The 18,989-nt window shown below is 34.2% G+C and overlaps 1 protein-coding gene across 1 annotated transcript in view; it reads right to left on the bottom strand.

Annotated features, from left to right (window-relative positions):
- LOC129219912 (tRNA dimethylallyltransferase-like) overlaps window positions 1–18,989 on the bottom strand; it is a 53,513-nt gene that overhangs the window by 9,989 nt on the left and 24,535 nt on the right. The window contains exon 9 of the mRNA XM_054854228.1: window positions 8,063–8,172. Within this exon, the coding sequence (XP_054710203.1) occupies window positions 8,063–8,172 (110 nt within the window). The remainder of the gene's footprint in view (window positions 1–8,062; window positions 8,173–18,989) is intronic.

The following is an 18,989-nucleotide window of genomic DNA, read 5'->3' as shown; positions in this document are numbered from 1 at the left end:
TCAATCCATATAAATCTTGATGGTTTTCTATCAGTTAAGTTTCACAAATAACTAATCCCAGCTTTTGTAGCTGAACTATCAATTCCTACTAAGTCATCATAGTTGTCTTGTATTTCATTAATACAAATGTTACATCAGAGAGTTGCTTTTGATTTTCATATACTCACTGTTATGGGGGAACTACTTACCCATAGTGTTGGGACCTCTTCTAGTGAAATTTTACGGGATAAGTGGGGCTCCTCCTCTAAAACAGTTTTGAACAATATTTTATTCAAAAATTCTAATTGCTGTATGCACTCTAAGTTCAGAAATGAGATTTTTCCGGCATTTGCCGGAATTCCGGCTTTTTCTGTTTACTTTTGAGAACCTTTCCTCCTTTTTTTGCCTCTTTCAAGCCTTATTTTTCTCAAAAATCGGAAAAAAATATGATTATTTTCAAATTTTCGGTCCCCGATTTCTTATTTTTTCTATTTTTCTCCTTCGAATCTTCATCCTCCGCGATATCTGCTAAAAACGTATGTTTTGGAATCATGCCAACGATGTCAAACTCGTGCTGCGCCGAAATTTGCGTGCCTCGTTTGAGATTTCAATCATTTTGCATCCTGCAAGTATTTCAATTATTTTTAATGTTGGGTGGTTTTTCACTATATGCTACCTTATATCTGCTTATTTTATTCATGATTTCAATTTTTTTTTATTTCTTTAATTTATTTTAGAAAAAATTCAAAAGTCAATCAAAAAATGTGGCATAGCCCCCCATAGTCTCGAATTTTATTGAAACTTGACATGGTTACTTTTTTTGTGTATTTAAGAAAGTGTAAAAAATATTTATGGGGAATCTCAAACCGTTTAGGCTTTACAGCCTGTGAAAAGTTTTGAGATTTCATGATTAAATGAGGCGGCTGCAAGTTGTTCTTTTGATTCAGAAATCGTATTAGGAAGTTTTTAAAGATGAATTTTGGATTCCATTGCAAGGAAAAAGATAACCAATCGTTTATATACATATATATTTATTAATTTTCAATTCTCACTATGAAAAGTATGTTCTACCACATAAAGAAATTTTGAATTTTTCTCTCCGTTGTAAATTTTTACTTTACAAACAGACCTAATTTTAAAATTTATGTTCTCACTCGTTTAACACTATAAACTCAAATGTTTTTAATGAAAAAAATGTATTTTTCTCTAAAAAAATATGAAAAGTTGACACTATAGTGTGATGCAGCCAAGATTAACCTCTGACTCCCCCAACCCTTTATTCAGTAACTCAGGGGTTAGAATTTGCCTCTTTTTCGAAATTTAGATTTATAAACACACTTGCAAGAAATTGTACAATGCAGCAAACTGTACAAAATTATTACTTATACTTAATTAAATATGTATTACCTTTAAAACTGGTAAATTTGCCATTTTATATTGGATTTTCGAATATCATGGCTTCTAGGTTCTATTTTGATGCAGTTTAGGATATCATCATTTTTACGAAATTTTTTTGGATTTCCTCCTTTTTGCTCTCTGACCACTCTCATCCCTGTAAGTTAAACTGTACATGAATGTTTAATGATCATAAAAAATATATGCTAACCGGGAAACACTTTGAAAAATTCTGCTTAAACTCGCCAAAACAAAATTTTCAGATTTTTTTTTTTTTTTTGACTAAGTCAACTGACCTAGAAAAAAAATTCCACATAACCCAATTATATTCAAAACTAATCACTGTGATGAAAAATGACATGATCAATGTAAAAAAGTATAAAAACTATATACATATTTCAGTTTTAGGGGGTGAACCACTTACCCCAGTGTCCCACTTCCCCAATCAACCCTATTTTTGAATTTATTTCATGAATTTTGTTTCAGTATATGTAACCTATATTATATATTTATAACTGTAATCATTGTTATGTATTTACATTTAAGAGCAATAGTTTACGTCCAATATGAACAACTTACGTCCGACACCAAGCTAAAAATATTTTTTAAATAATTTTATTCCTTATGATATCATTTGAAAACTGAAATATGCTTCAATAATGAGTATATTTTATAATTATGCTGTTTTTAAAATTAAAATGTAAGCCAATTCACAGACTTTTAATAAATTTTTAAGTGAACCATCAATTTTACTATTTGTGTGTTTACGTCCGACACCAACTCTTTATATTTTTTTAATTTATACTTTAGGGATCTATTGTGAAAAACTAACATGATTTTTACTCTGTGGGATGTAGTAAGTATCTTGTAAATAAATTTGATCATTTTGGAACAGTTTATATTTGGTAAGTGGAATTAAAACTGAGAAAATTTTCTTCATTTTTTTACGTCCGACACAATGGAATTGCCCTTATTTAATGTTTATGTATTTTATATTTTTTTATTCATTTGTTTATTTATTGTACATTCATCTTTTTTTTTATTTGTTTATTTTTTTAAATTCATCTTTATTTACTAAATCATTGTTACTATTTTCATGGCTTAATGAAGATTAAATATCTATTAAACCATGAATGATGAGTGTGGTACCACCATTTCTATTCTGTTCGGACTTACAATATTTACACAAAGGGTCCACTCAAAGCAGATAATGTAAAAAGACTGAAATTCTTTTCTTTCTTTCTTTTTTTTTTGACATTAAACATCACCTATCTGCCCACTAATCTAAGGAATGAATAGAATCGTTTTTTTTTTTTTTTTTTGAGATCAGTTTTCTTAATCATTCAATAAAAAATACATACTGGTATATTTTGCTTTAAAAAATGAAATGTCATTTCTGTACCTTGTCCACAACATGCATTCTATCGATTTTCCAGCAAGTCTACTGTATAATGATTCTGTGTTAGAAATGTATACGTACAAGTAATTATACGCAAAATAGCATAAATCTAATTAAATGTGTCAAATCGATACTCCTAAAATCATTCCACATTTTGTAAATGTGTCCATAGATACTGCTATTAGTACAAAAGAAAAATAGATCTTAATATACATCTTAAGGTGTTAGTTAGCCACTTGAACTCCCCCCCTCCCCATTTTTTTAATCTTGCCATTCATAATTTTGATTTGAATGTAAATCAAAATGTAAATTTTGAATGTGAATTATAGTTAAATTTTGATAAAAATAAACATTTAGCAGTTGATTAGCTGTATTGAGATCCCTGGTAATTCCTATTGTTAATTAAATTTTAAATGTCCTGTTTAAATGATGTTTACTTAGTTCAAAATATTTTGTCTTATAAAAATAGTTTTAATTTTTAGAATATGTAGAACAAAACGGATGTTAAAAAAATGTTTTTTAATAGTAAACTTTTTTTTTTTGGTCCCTCTTAGCAATTTAATTGAAGTTTGCTATTCTCATTTTATCCTTCGTAAAATTTGAATACTATCAAGCATTTGCATAATTGTTTTTTAACTGAGTAGTGCTTTCATATTACATTGATACACTAAACTGTTTTCTAATTAGTTTTTATTTTCAAATATTTTCAGTATACACTTACATATTTTTTGTTTTAACTTCTAATAAATAGAAATTTGGATACCAACTGCCAAAAAAACATTTTTTATGTAGTCTGAACCAAAGTTTCAGTTTACTACTTATTTCAGTTTCTTGACTCAAGATATGCTACATAAATGAAAGAAAGTCAATGGGGGAAAATACCAGTGTAATAAAATGTAGTATTTGTGAGGCCAAAAGCATAAAATTAAGGAAAAATTCCTGAAAGCGAGATTATGTGTAGCAACATAATAAATGTGCCATCGTGCATAATTTATTTCTTCTTCTGTACAACAGACAAATAAAATAAGCAAAATATGTTCTGAAATGTTAGGGAATGATCTTATTTATAAAAAATATTACATTAAAATGTCTTGAAACAAAGCAAAATTATGTTAAAAATAAAGTTATTGTAATTTCTGACCCGTCCTTGCTGCTCCTTGAAGCAGAAGTCGCAATTTAAATCAGCAACTTTTTCATTTAAAATTAAAAATATTATGTGTTTATTTACAAAATTTGATCTCCTTAAATGTGTTCACCTAGTTGCTATTAAAACGTACAAAAAAGTTTTGCCAACGTATAACACCAAAAATTCTTGAGAATAATCAAAATTCAAAATATTTCTTCACCCTCATTAATCCAAACCTAATTAAACCTGTCTTTGCTTAATCTGAACAATCATTTATGTGTACATGCTGTATAAATGAAAGGCCATTTAAAGCAATAATGTATTTTTGTTGGCTGTATTTCATATTTTTATATTTTTCTCTTATGCAGTTTTATATTTCATTGTCTTGAGTTCAAAATTTTACTGTGTACAGTAGTTTGTTTATGCACCTTGGCTGAATTTGTAGGTTAAACTTTCATTAATTCAGATGACTTGGATCACATATTAGTTACTACATTTAGATATTTTTTCGACCATTGCATGGTTTTCATATAAGAGTTAAAACCCAAAGGGTTAATGTATGAGATGAATGTTTCAACTTACCATAGGCAAAAGTTAATATACTCGTAAAATCACCCATGTAAGTATTTTTTACATTTATAGAATTTTTATATTGTATCTCCTTTTGGTTATGAGAAATAACATAAACATGTTTAAAATTGAATATTTTAAAACTTTTTATGTACATTTGTGAATAAAGATATTATTTAATTTATATTTTGTGTTCATTTACTGATTTTTCCATAATTTTCAAGTATGTTCGGTTAATTTTAAAAAGCAATGCTGTAGTTGGAAAAAATATTTTGGGGAACTCAAAAAAGAAAAGATGGTGTGAAACCAGTTACACAGTATTTGCAATATTTTTGCAACAAAAAAACATTTTTTGGAGACGGCATGCCCCGTACTCCCAACTGCTGCCGCTGCTTATATGACATATCCGTAACACGCAAACACTTTTTCTTACTTTAATTGACTATTATTAATGTGTCGCTATGTCGAAATAAATGAATGTGTTGCTTATAAAAAATTTTGATGCTTAAAAATACAGTGGACGCTTGTTAATTGAATCCGAAGTAAATTCAATCAAATGCGTTATTGAATCAAATCTTCAATGCCACTTTATTGAATCAGCCACTTTACAGAATCAAAACTGTGTAGAACAAAGGGGGTTCATGTAAGAGGTGGCCACTGGATAAACCATAAAAATAATGGAAGGGGTTGCTTTGAGGGATATTTTTCTCTTTTTTGGAGGGGGAGAGTTTGTGGCATTTAGAGAGGTGCTCCCCTGCTTTTGGGGGGTATAATCATCCCTGTGCTATGTATAGATTATAAAATGGAGGGTTCTGTTGAGCAATCATGATTGCTTACTGTTTTCACTTGACAGCAGTTGATTTGTCTTTTGATTTTATTTTTCTATACTTATAATGTGGCATTCTGTGCCTTAGAATCAAATTACAGTGGACGCCGCTTCATGTGATTACATTTAATATTTGTGTAACATAGTTGTTTATCAGCTGAGCCTTGTTTGCTTGTGCATATGTACATTAAACTTTTCTCTTTTATTATAATCAGCCAATTATTGATATCAAATCACTTTCGCCCAAATGTTATCACATTAGGTAGTGTCTACTGAATTTACAAACCACCACCTTGAGTTGGCACAATCTTTTTTACGCAAAATCGGTATACACACATAACATCTAACATCCAGCCCATGGCATTCATTTGAAATTTGACGTCTTGAATTCAAAAAATGGTTGCAATAAAAGCCATTAGTAGAAGCAGGAAACCCAACGTGTCGAGTCCTATCACAGTTTGTGATTGCAAAAAACATGATTTTTATTAAAGGTCTCAAAATCCAATTTTTTTTATGTGTAGTAACAATACACAATTTAAATGCTAAACAAATTCAAACGAAAACTTACTATCTGTTGTGTTTTTTAAAACACTACCTGCATATATTTATTTATTTTTCTTTCTAAAAGAACACCTATTGATTACAAAGTCAGATCTTTGAATTATTTTTTTTTACTCAAGTTTTATAAAATTGTAATTTGCTTTTCCTTTTGCACAAATACTCTTACCTGTCAATTTTATTAATTTTGATTATCAATTAGTTTATGCAATTTGGAGTTTTAATTCAACAAAAAAGTTTGCCTTGCCTCTCCTAGAGGGGGAGGGGGGATGTCCTTTTTCACCCCCTCCCCCTCCTACATTAATTTTTGAATCAATCATACATTATTTAAAAAATGAAATGTTTACTTGTGTGCAAAAATAGTGGAAGAAAGATTTGATGCATAAACAGAAAAAAAAAAAAAAAACGTGAATTACTTGGAATACATTTTTTATCACACAGAAACGAAATAAAAGTTCAAGCACATTTGAAACAATGTATAATATTTATATCATGAGATTAATTCTTCCCCATTTAAAAGAGGTTCCTTTTAACCCACGAAACACGTGTGCAGTGTCCTGCAAATTTGGACATTAACGTTGTATTATTTATGTTTTGTTTTACTTTTCATCACAAAGGCAAAAGCACAAATTTAGCTTTTACTTTTAAATCTGATCATATTTTTCCTCAAAAGAAAAAAAAGGAATAATAACAACAAAAATAAATAAATAAAAAATCTCTGAAATTCTGTATTAGTTAAATGAAATATTAAAATAATAAGAATTGTATAATTTTAATATTTCATTTTAATAATTCAATAATTATTCAAAAAATATCTTTATGCCTAAAAAGTAAAAAAGTTCTTGTTTTACATTATAATTATTACTAGATTCAATAATAATAAAATTAATAATGAAATCGAAAATCGGCGTAGGTGATTACATGAAAGAATGCAATAGAACCAGAATTTTTTTTTACTCATTTAGATTTAAATAACATTGATTTTTATTTTATTTTCGATTTCTTAGAAATACTTAAAAACAAAATAATAGTACGTTAAACTACGCACTGCTTCTAATATTAAAGTTGAGCCAAAGTACAGTTCGATCACGCTCTCAACCTTCGCATTAAATAAAACCATTTCATTGTGTTACCATATGCTATCTTCCCGCGCTCAACCGATCAATATTTTGGTTCAACCTCGCACTAGTCTTTTGCGCGAGCGACACTCATTCTAGGTTTCAGCTTTCACCATTCGTGCGGGAAGAAAACGACGCCGCTTTATGGTTCACTCTTTCCCCAAACAGAAGAGCCAGCAAATGTTCTCCCGATTTTGGTTCGATGTTTCACCGATATTTTTTACAGTGATGAGTACAAGCCAATTGGCGAGAAAATTCACCATACATTATTTGTAAATATACAGACGAACTAAAAGACCTTTTAATTTTTCTATTACGGGCAAAGCCATGTGGGTACCACTAGTACATAATATAAGCAAGACCAACACATAAAATGAAGTTTGAGACCTTTCTATAGGGGAAATAGCGTAATTTTTAATTATTGTGAACATTTTTTGGATAAAGGATAGCATTTGTAACTTAAGTTTTTACTTTGCTCCAACAGTTGTTCTTAAACTTGTTTTTCAATTCAGATGTATTTCTCTAGCCAATTTGTCATTGCATCTGAATTTTCGATGACTTTATCTATCATCCCCAAAAACACTTTAGTTGAAAATCGAGTGCGTTGATGATTACAAAACGTATTAGTAAATTGATCGTCAAAGGTCGAATTAGTGCCTGAAAGGCATAAAAATGTTTTTGTTCAAAAAACTTTAATGATGCATACAGCAAACTGATAAGTTAATTTAAACCGATCCCAAATTAATATTACATTTGAAAAAAAAAAACGCTATTTTTTGCTGCCTCGTTGACCAGGCGATGTTTCTCTTAGTTGGCACTGTAATTATCAAAGCACTTCATTGCTGTTCCCGGCTGATAAGAATTCGAAATGGTACTCAATTAATACTCTCACAGATATTCCATGCGTATATTGCTCAAAATTTCAATACTTTGTCAAGATTCATAAAAATTATCTTCCACAGTGTGTGTTGTTTGCAACTCAGATACCACATACACACCGACCAACTAATAAAATTAGCATGAGTAGGACTGTTGAACTGAAGAGGATTTTCGCCATTTTATAATATGGAACACTATTTTAAAAAAATTACCTGGTTTATAGATTCCACAATTTTAACAGCAGGGTCCAGAACATTTTCAACCCAGTGATCAAGGTCTGTTGCATCAAGGGCATAAATCGGAGGAACTTGTCTATCTGGCTCTAAATTAAAAATAAATAAATAAATAGATTAAATGATAATAATAAAATACAGGGTGGCGACAGGAACTGTGAAAAAAAGTTCCCTGACTTTTCCCTGATTTCCCTGATTAAGTTCACCAAATTTCCCTGATTTACTTTACCAATGATAATGGTTTTCTTTCTTTGCTCTACTTGAAATCCATTGTATGTTTGTATTAAATGCAGTATTTTAAACGTTTTAAGTTGTGTAAAGTTGTTGAACTAAAGATATGTTTTAAAAAGATGCTACTTTTTTAATAAAATGGTTATAAAAAAAAAGACAATGTTTTTGGAAGGAAAGAAAAACCAACAAAACAGTACATTAAATTTTTATACATGGAAAGATTATAGAAAATTCAAAAAAAAAAAAAAAAAACTTTACTTTCAGAAACCACTTACCATAAGAAGTTTAAGAAGCTATTAAAATTACTCTTAAAAACATATGTGTATTTATGATAGAACTAAAAGTAATTGAAATTATTTTGAACTAAGTTTTCAAACAGTATAATAATTGTTGCAAGAATAACAAGTAATAGTGAAAGAATAGAAGTAATGTAGTTATTCTTATCTAACTGACATATTTATGCAAAATAGATGAAACCATTTGACATCCATTCATAGGGAGCTTTTCTCTAATCAAGAATATAGGTTTTAATGAATGAATACAGCATTTTAACAATAAAAAAATAAAAATATTTACTTAAGTTCACAAGTTAACTCTATTTCAAATGATTTCAGTATGTAACGAAAAAAAATCTTAGATTGCTTTTGTAACAAACAACTTTGAATGCAAGAAAAAAAAAAGCAATTAGTTAATATCAAAATATATAAAAGAATATAACTTGGTTATAAAATTAAAAAATTACTTAAGTCTGAAGAAAAGAAAACCTTTATAATCTGCGGCGACAATAAATAGTATAACGGCAAAAAACAAAGTTTTTTTAATTTGAAGTTCTACTTTAGCAATTAAATTAAAAACCCAAAGAAGTAATAACTTTTAAGCTTTTATAGTATTAATTCAAAAACACCAAAGATTTCTTCTTGAAATCGTGATTACGTACTTAATTACTTCGAGACAATGGAATAAAGGCAACAAGCTAAGGCATTAATGAAGGCTTCTTCTTTGCCTGTATGGTTGTTTATTTTACGTAGCATTGAAAGTGTAAAAGGAAATTTCAAGCTAGGTAAAATAAACAACCTAACAGACACAGAAGCAATCTTAATAAGTTCATCCTGTGGTTAATAAGTAACATTCAATACTTTGACGTTGAGGAAAAAAGATGCACAAATATGCGGCAGTGTATAATCGCACCTCATTAATTTTACTTTTTTGAACAGATAATTGGCGGAAAATGCGTAAAGAATTCGAGTATTTAATTTTGTAAAGCAAAAAAATTTTTTTTTTCTTCATAAAATCAATTTTCCCTGATTTTTTGTTATTTTTTCAAAATTCCCTGATATTTCCCTGATTAATAAAGTTCCCTGACTTTTCCCTGATCTCCCTGATCTGTCGCCACCCTGAAATAAAATACATTCAGTGAATTTTTTGAAAAAATAAAGTTTTTAATTAAGAAACATCCAAATTTCTTTAGAACAATGGAAGCTATAGTGGACAAAATAAAAAGCAGCATACTAATTATAAAAGAAAACAAACTAGAAGTACATGCTCCTCCAAGAACAAGAGCATAAATTGAAGGAACCGGTCTATTTGCTTTTAAATTTTCAAAAATAAATAAATAAATAAATAAATATAAAAAATAAAATAAATAAATAAGATAAAATAATAATATTAAAATAAAATACAACAGGGAATGTTTTGAAAAATAAATTTTTAATTTAAGAAACATTTAAATTTATTTTCTTTAGAACAGCGGTTCTCAACCTTTTTCCCCTTCCAAACCTGAAAGAAGCTGGCAAACCATTTGTGCCATAAGTAATAAGAAACTACAGTGAATCAATTAACTAACGTTTTGATGCATAAAAATTGCAAATTACTGCAGACAGGTGTTTCAGTGTTACAAGGAACACCTTTTTCAATGAAAAGATGACATTGAAAAAGGTGTTCCTTGTAATACCAAAACACGTTTCTGCAGAAATTTGCGACTTTTGTGCCTTAAAACGTTATGTAACGGATTCGGTGCGACTTCCACTTTCTTGAAATGAAGACACAGTTCTTGATAAAGCACAGGAAATTTATTTACACTATGTACAGGAAAGATCGTCAACAACTGCTGAATTATTCATCAACAATTAAGCAACTATCAAACAACACCGTAAACTCAACTTTTACACACGTATTCACTTCCAAATACGAAAACAACACAGCGAAATGCTTCGCTATAAACAGAGCTAATACACTCTCAGTTCGAAATCCTCAATCGAAACTCCCTGTTTATCCATCGCTAATGGCTTTTATAAACATCGAAGAATTTTCCACAACATTCTTTCTGCTTCGAGAAATGCGTAGACCGTTATCAAATTTTATCAATGAAAAGAAAAGGAAATAGGGGTCGTATACTTTAGCGGAATGAAAAGGGGTTGTATATTCATTACGGGAAACTATTTACAGGTTACGTTACTACAATAATTACTATTTACAGAATTTGTAACATTGCCCCCTTCCTAAGGACTGCACGTCCCGGGCAGTACAATCCCCAGAAAGGGTGCCAAACTTCTATCACAAGTTCACAATTACACACTAATTAATAACTAACAGATACAGAAAACACAATAATAACAAGAAATATTACTAAACATTAAAAGCAAGAAATTATCTACAATTTTTATGTTATCAACCATGGTTGTGTACGTAATACTCATGAACTATGGCCATAGTATGGGGCTAACCGATCATAATGTACAACCCTAGGTTTTGCATTAGGTGATTTTTGGATCCTCACTACGACGTCATTCAGTCGGTTAAGGACTTTGTAGGGTCCATCCCAATGCGACTGCAATTTGGGTGACAGACCTTTCCGTCGGATGGGATTCCATAACCAAACCTTGTCGCCTTCGTTGAATTCATGTCCAGTAGACCTTGTGTCGTATCGGGTCTTCATCTTCTCCGCCGCGATGTTGATTCGCTCTCGTGCGAAGTTATGAACGTCTTCCAACCGGGCCTGGAGATCCTGGATGTACTCCTCAGGCGATGCAGGCGCATCCAGGGGACGACTGAAGACGAGATCACAAGGTAGCCGAAGCTCTCGTCCGAAGAGCATCTGAGATGGGGCAAATCCGGTAGTCTCGTGGACAGCACTGCGGTAGGCCAGCAGGAACAAAGGTAGCTTTTTGTCCCAATCCTGTTGATTTCTGGAAACCATAAGCGAGAGATTGTTCAGGATTGTGCGGTTAAATCTCTCCACCATGCCGTCCGATTGTGGGTGTAGTGGTGTTGTCCTAGTTTTCTCAATTCCGAAAATTTGGCATAGGCCCTTAAACACAGCAGAGATGAAATTCCTCCCTTGATCGGAATGAATCTGCAAAGGTGTTCCGTATCTCGAGATCCAATGTTGGACTAGAGTCTCTGCTACGGTGGTAGCCTCTTGATCTGGAATGGGATATGCTTCCGGCCATTTGGTGAAGTAGTCGATGGAAACAAGAATGTATTTGTTCCCATCAGCAGTTCTTGGTAGAGGACCCAGGATGTCGATCCCAATTCGTTCGAAAGGAGCTCCAACGTTGTACAGATGTAGCTTCCCTCTGCTTCTTTTCTTCGGTCCTTTACGAGCAGAACAGGCGTCACAAGAATGGCACCACTTCTCCACGTCATCCTTCGCCTTGCTCCAGAAGAAGCGCTCCCGAACTTTATGGAGGGTTTTCAACACACCAAAATGTCCTCCAGTCGCACTACTATGTATTTCTTTCAGAACCTCTGAAATCCTTGATCGGGGAAGTAGTAACTGCCACCTAGATGCTTTGCCGTCGTCAGATTCCCATTTTCGGTGTAGCACGCCGTTCTGTAAATGGAGCGAGTTCCATAAAGCCCAGTATCTTTTTGTTGCAGGACTGAAGATGGAAACGTCCTGCCAGCTAGGTCGCCGACTGTCACTTTCCATGAACTCCAAAATTGGTTTTATGTCGGGGTCTTCAAGTTGATCTTTTCCAACTTGGTCGTCACTCCATGGATCAGGTTCTGATGATATTGGAGTCACTGTCACCTGATAGGCGGTAGGGCTAGTCGTTCCATACTGTTTCTCGATTCGGGAACAATAGTGGCAGTTCTCAGGACAGGGTCTCCTTGATAAAGCGTCAGCATTACTGTGAGATAACCCTTTTCGATGCTTGATCTCCATGTCATATTCCTGGAGCCGCTGTATCCATCTGGCTATCTGACCTTCCGGATTTTTGAAGTTCAAAAGCCAAGTTAATGAGGCATGATCTGTCCGAAGCAGAAATTTTCGGCCGTAGAGGTAATGATGGAAGTGTTCTACAGCTTTCACTATGGCCAGTAACTCCTTTCTGGTGACGCAGTAATTTCGCTCCGACTTTGATAAGCATTTGCTCCAGTAAGCGATGACATGTTCATTGCCGTCAATTTCTTGGGATAAAACAGCTCCGATGCCCTTGTGGCTCGCATCAGTGTCCAGGATGAAGGATTTTTCAGGCTGAGGATAGGCGAGGATAGGCGTTAATGTTAAAGCCTCCTTCAGTCGTAGAAATGCATCTTCGCATTCTTTGGACCATTCAAACTTTTGCTTGCTCTCCGTCAGCTTATGCAAAGGTCGTGCGATGTTGGAAAAATCCTTTACAAACTTCCTGTAGTACGTGCAGAGCCCCAGGAAACTTCGCAGCTGATGGATGTTTTCGGGACGACTCCAACTCTTGACTGCAGATACCTTTTCTGGATCGGTTTGTACACCTTCAGAAGAGATGATGTGACCAAGGTAGTTCACTTCCCGGCGGAACAAATTACATTTGGACGGGCTTAACTTCAGATTGGCTTCCTTAAGCTTTTGCAGCACCTTCCTAAGATTTGCCAGATGTTCTTCGAAGCTGCGTCCCACGATGATGATATCGTCTAAGTAGACCAGACAGGATTCGTAAGAAAGTCCTCTTAACACTGTCTCCATAAGACGCTCGAACGTAGCTGGTGCATTGCAGAGGCCGAAGGGCATCACTTTAAACTGCCATAAGCCTTGTCCAGTTGTAAACGCTGTCTTCTCTCAGTCATCAGGGTGTATCTCAACCTGCCAGTAGCCGCTCTTCAAGTCCAGGGTCGAAAACCACTTGTGTCCGGAAAGAGTGTGCAAGGTGTCGTCTATCCGTGGAAGAGGGTAACTGTCTTTCTTGGTGATTTCATTCAGCCGTCGGTAATCGACACAAAATCTGGTGGAGCCATCTTTCTTTCGGACCAGGACCATGGGAGACGCCCAAGGACTGGATGACGGTTCGATTACATCGTTCTCCTTCATCTCTTTCAGGAGGGTCTCAACCTCTTCCTTCTTGGCGAACGGTAGTTGTCTTGGATGCTGTTTAATAGGGGGGTGTTCTCCAGTGTAGATCCTATGCTGCGTTAAATTCGTACGGCCAACATCCTCCGATGTAGATGAAAACAGATGCTTGAAGTCATCCACCAATTGTTCCGCAGCAGTTCTTTGGTCTTTCGTTAATGGTGCACTCCCAACTTCGATGACAAGGACTCAGAAGACACAGTCTCGGGGGAATTGATTCTTCTAATGATGCAGTTTACTGGAGTACAAGTTGCTAACACTTCACCTTTCCGGATATTCCTTGGCCTTTCACTCACGTTGGCGACTCTCACAGGAATTACATCCTTAGAAAGGTCCACAAGCGTAGATGCTACCAGCACTCCTTTTAGGTTATTGCTTAGGTTAGGGTATTCAATGAGTCCAAATCGAAAACTATTGCTTTCTTCAAGGGAGCCAGGTATTAATGATTCTGACCTTGAGGGAATCGATAAATCTGTTTGGGCTATTATTTGATGAGCGGATTTTACATCACTTTCTGCAGGGAAAACGGCTATGTCTTCTCTCATCGAGTGCAGCTCATTAGTCTTGAAGTCGAGAGTGAAGTCATATTTCTTCAAAAAGTCCAATCCGAGAATGAAGGGATCAGTGATATTAGCGACGAATGCCGCATGATGGTAGGTGGCATTCCCAAACACTATTTCCAAGTCCACTTTACCGTCAATCTCGATTTTGTCACCTGTCACAGTCTGGAGACTTACGCGTGGCGATGTCCACAGCAGTTTCAATCCAAATTCACGAGCCACATCTGTCCTAACGATTGTCACATTGGCTCCAGTGTCGACAATCAGTTTGCAAGGATTCCCATTTACATGGGCGTAAATGAAAAGTCCATCACTGCCACTACTAGAAGAGGAAATCTGCAGAGTTCTGGTGATGGTGATTTCCTTCCCTCGCGTAGCTTGGCGAGCCGGACAACTCCTTCGCAGGTGTCCTTCACTACCGCATTTCCAGCACTTCTGCTCTTGTTTCTTTTGGGCTGTTATGCTGCTCAGATGTCTTGCCAAGTCACCGAGTTGTCTCTCGAGTTCAGCGAGGTGGGACGACCTGGAATCAGACTCATCAGCTTCCAGAGTTCGGATGGGATGGCGATCCACACGGGTTGCTTGCTGGGCGGCCTCCAACTTCATCGCATACACAACAGCAGAATTCAGGTCTTTGACATCCGCCATCCGTAGAGCTTTCTGGATTTCCGGATCTCAAACCCCGTCGATGTAATAGTTGAGTGCCAAGTTGTCTCGAACATCCGCAGGACAGTCGCAAAAAGCAAGATGAGACAGTCTCTCGATGTCCGCCGCAAGCTCTTGCAGGGTTTCCCCGGTTTTCTGGAAACGGGACTTCAACTGGAGTCGGCTGAAATCTTTCTGGCACTTCTTTCCGAAGCGAAGCTCCAACGCAGATGTGAGGGCGGCGAAATCCAGGCGCTGGCCGTCCGGAAGGGTCTGAAGAATGTCCGCTGCGTCACCTCTCAGGGATGCTGCAAGATGACAGGCCTTGGTAGCAGAGTCCCATCCGTTCGCTTCCGCCACTATCATGAACTGAGTTTTGTAAACCTGCCACGAAGTTTTCCCATCAAATGTGGCAAGTTTAATGGACGGTCGAGCAACCGATGTGGAAGCGCCAAACTGTACAGAGCTGCTTTCCGCGGTCGCCGATCTCCTTTCCAGGTCTTTAAAGATGTCTTCTTTAAGTTGATGAAATTTTCTATCTTCTTCTTCCAGTTTATTTTCTACAGCATTGCATCGGTCTTCAACGGAACTTAATTTTTCTTCAAATTTCTCTTCGATTTTATTTTCCACTGCGATGAATCGGCCTTCAACTGCCTCAAACTTTCCTTCAATAGCATCAACTCGATGCTCTATCTCATTAAATTTATTTTCCATCACAGTCTTTACCGAAGTAAGATCGTTTTTAATTTCCTCTTGGTTAGAAACTAGGTCATTTTTCAGCACCGTTAAATCACTTTTCAATTGGTTTTGATTAGCCGCCATATCATTTTTTAATTGTTCTTGATTAGCTGCCATATCATTTTTTAATTGTTCTTGATTAGCTGCCAAACTTGCAGTCAAGTCACTTTTTAATTGTTCTTGATTAGCCGCCATATCACTCTTCACAGAGGTGATTGCGTCAAGAAGTTGTTTTAATTGTTCATCCATTGCGCGAGTAATCACCATAAAAATAAAGTCCTAATTCAAAAAAGGTCTTTATGAAAAAATGTCCAACGTCACACTTACTCCAAGAAAGTCCAGAAGAAGCCCCACGTTGGGCGCCAAATTGTAACGGATTCGGTGCGACTTCCACTTTCTTGAAATGAAGACACAGTTCTTGATAAAGCACAGGAAATTTATTTACACTATGTACAGGAAAGATCGTCAACAACTGCTAAATTATTCATCAGCAATTAAGCAACTATCAAACAACACCGTAAACTCAACTTTTACACACGTATTCACTTCCAAATACGAAAACAACACAGCGAAATGCTTCGCTATAAACAGAGCTAATACACTCTCAGTTCGAAATCCTCAATCGAAACTCCCTGTTTATCCATCGCTAATGGCTTTTATAAACATCGAAGAATTTTCCACAACATTCTTTCTGCTTCGAGAAATGCGTAGACCGTTATCAAATTTTATCAATGAAAAGAAAAGGAAATAGGGGTCGTATACTTTAGCGGAATGAAAAGGGGTTGTATATTCATTACGGGAAACTATTTACAGGTTACGTTACTACAATAATTACTATTTACAGAATTTGTAACAGTTAGTTAATTAAATTAATTTTATTTTCAAGCATAAAGGTATTTATTTGTTAGTTATTGAGTAACAACCAAATACACGCAAACATACACACACACAAACTAAAATTTGAAAGATATTTTTTTTGCTCAATAGTTCGCAACAGGAACAAAAACAAAACAAAAAAATAAAAGCACAAAAAAGTGATTTTCTTTCCTTTTTTTTTTTTGACCTTCAGTCAGCTTTAAAAAAGCTCTAAAAGGGATATTAGTGGAACAAAAAAGCTCAAAGTTTTGCTCAAATATTTGAGTTTTAGTCTTACATTTATCTGTAGCACTGAACCAGGAGGTAATTAAAGAGTGATCTTTAATAATGAGATCACACATTTTTAGAGCATTTCCATTGCGTCTTGACAAGCTGTCTTTATTATTTTTATCTATTACTCAATACAAAGGAAAAGAAACAAAAAGCACACACACTATATGAGGCAGTGAGAAGCAAAGGGATGTAAGAAGACTTTTTCAAGTTTTGAGTAAAACATGTTTAAAGATAACGTCCTAAGTAAGTTTTTATTGATTTTTTTCATAAATCATGCATTACAGCAGCACCAACTAGGACTACTAGTACTAGTCTATGGACCGAGTGCAAATATCGTTCAAGTTCGTTTACCAATCTTAGGGACTACGTGAACTTTCTTAAAATCTATTATAAATGATGAACTCAATAGAAAAATTCAATGTTCATACGCTGGAATTGTCTCATTAAGTTTTAATTAGTAATTGAAATAGGAACTATGTTCCGTGGACTGTTAGCACTTACACAAAAAAATTTGTCTCTAGATGGCGCTATTAAACACAATATTTATAATATAAAAATTTAATAAACAGTTTTCCAACCGAAATTTTACTGTTTTGCTCAATTTTTCGTTGCAAAATATATTAATACGTTTTAAATTACTTACTTTCGCTAAGTAATTTTGTAACTAAAAGGAAATCAAAAATTGTATCAATCCGCAGCTCTGAATGATCTTCATCTCAAGATTTCATTTATTACACTAGAGCCAACGACATTGTTAAGTACAAAAAATTAGAAGGCACTTTACTTCACAAAAAAGATATTAATGAATCACCGAATAGCAATAATTGACCTACAAAATCTTAAGAACATAAACAACTCTAACAGATGCCATCGATGTTTAAAAAATATTATAAAATTAAACATTAGCAGACGATAAATTGAAAACTAAAAAGTATATTGCTTAGTACAAAAAATAAGTCAAAACAGTAGATAAAATAATTAAATAAATATCAAATTCAAAAGTAGGGGTTTTAGATGGGGAAAATATGTGTCTGTCAGTTGACCTATGTGCTCCCCCTCCCCCCAAAAAAAATTAACAAATCGTTCGATTCAAACAAACTTTTTTACTTCCTTTTACAAAAAAGGAAGTATTGTATTCGCGAAAAAATTTTCACTCAAAAAAGACCTCAATTTCCATTTTGCTCAGGCCCGAATGAATGTTCAGTTTTTTTTTTCGACTCGACCACACGTGCATACATACCTAAGAACATATAGACGCCCGAAATATACATATCGACGATTCCCGAGTTAATTACAACGAGTTTTCCCGTGGCGTCTGTATGTATGTGCGCATGTATGTCGCATAACTCAAGAACGGTATGTCCTAGAAAGTTGAAATTTAGTACGTAGACTCCTAGTGGAGTCTAGTTGTGCACCTCCCCTTTTGGTTGCATTCGGATGTTTCTAAAGGGGTTTTTTGCTTCTTTTTGGGAGGAAATCATTGTTAGTTTCGATGTAAACTCAAGTGGTATTATAATTTGGCGGACACTTGGCAATATATCGCCAGTTTTTTGATCGCCAAGTTTTGTCATCAACTTGGGGATAAATTTGGCGATTTTTTTAAAAATCTGGTTTCTTTCGCCACTGTTGCTGATATTTAGAGAGTAAACTATTGAATCACATTAAAATTGTCAATAATGGGAAAATTACACTAAATTGGAGTAAAAGGAAGTCGTGTGATGCACACATCAGCTCGGGGTTTTTTTTTTTTTAAAGATCTCCTCGATGACACCTCATTCCGATATTTCATTTTTTGATTTGAATAATTTTTCATTCAACTTTGAACAGTTCAAAGCACTATATTAGCACTTGCGGGAAAAATTTAAGGCAAATGTAAAATGCGAACTTAAAGGCGGATTTGTTTAAGAGAAACTTTGTTGGAAAAAGCTCTTGGTGAGAATATTTTTACAAAAGATTTTTTTTTTTTAAATTAGCTATTTAAGGGCATTTTTTCGACAATTAAATTTTTTTTAAACATTAACGAGAACGGAAAGAAATTATTTTATGTCACCAAAAATTGACAAAATAGAGTAGATTCTGAATACATTCTCAATTTTTGGTGACAATAAATAAAAATGAAAGTTATTAATAAATGTAAAAATATCATATCTCATAGACTTAACATTGACGAAAGTCAGAGATTAATATGACTGAATCAAAATGAAATGAATTTAAAGCGCAAATGTTTTTACCAGGGCTGCAGAGCTTGAATGAAAAA

The sequence above is a fragment of the Uloborus diversus genome, chromosome 4 (genome assembly GCF_026930045.1).
Source record: "Uloborus diversus isolate 005 chromosome 4, Udiv.v.3.1, whole genome shotgun sequence".
Lineage (NCBI taxonomy): Eukaryota > Metazoa > Arthropoda > Arachnida > Araneae > Uloboridae > Uloborus > Uloborus diversus.
The sequence above is the reverse complement of the archived record's forward strand: the minus strand, read 5'-3'. Positions and strand labels throughout refer to the sequence as shown.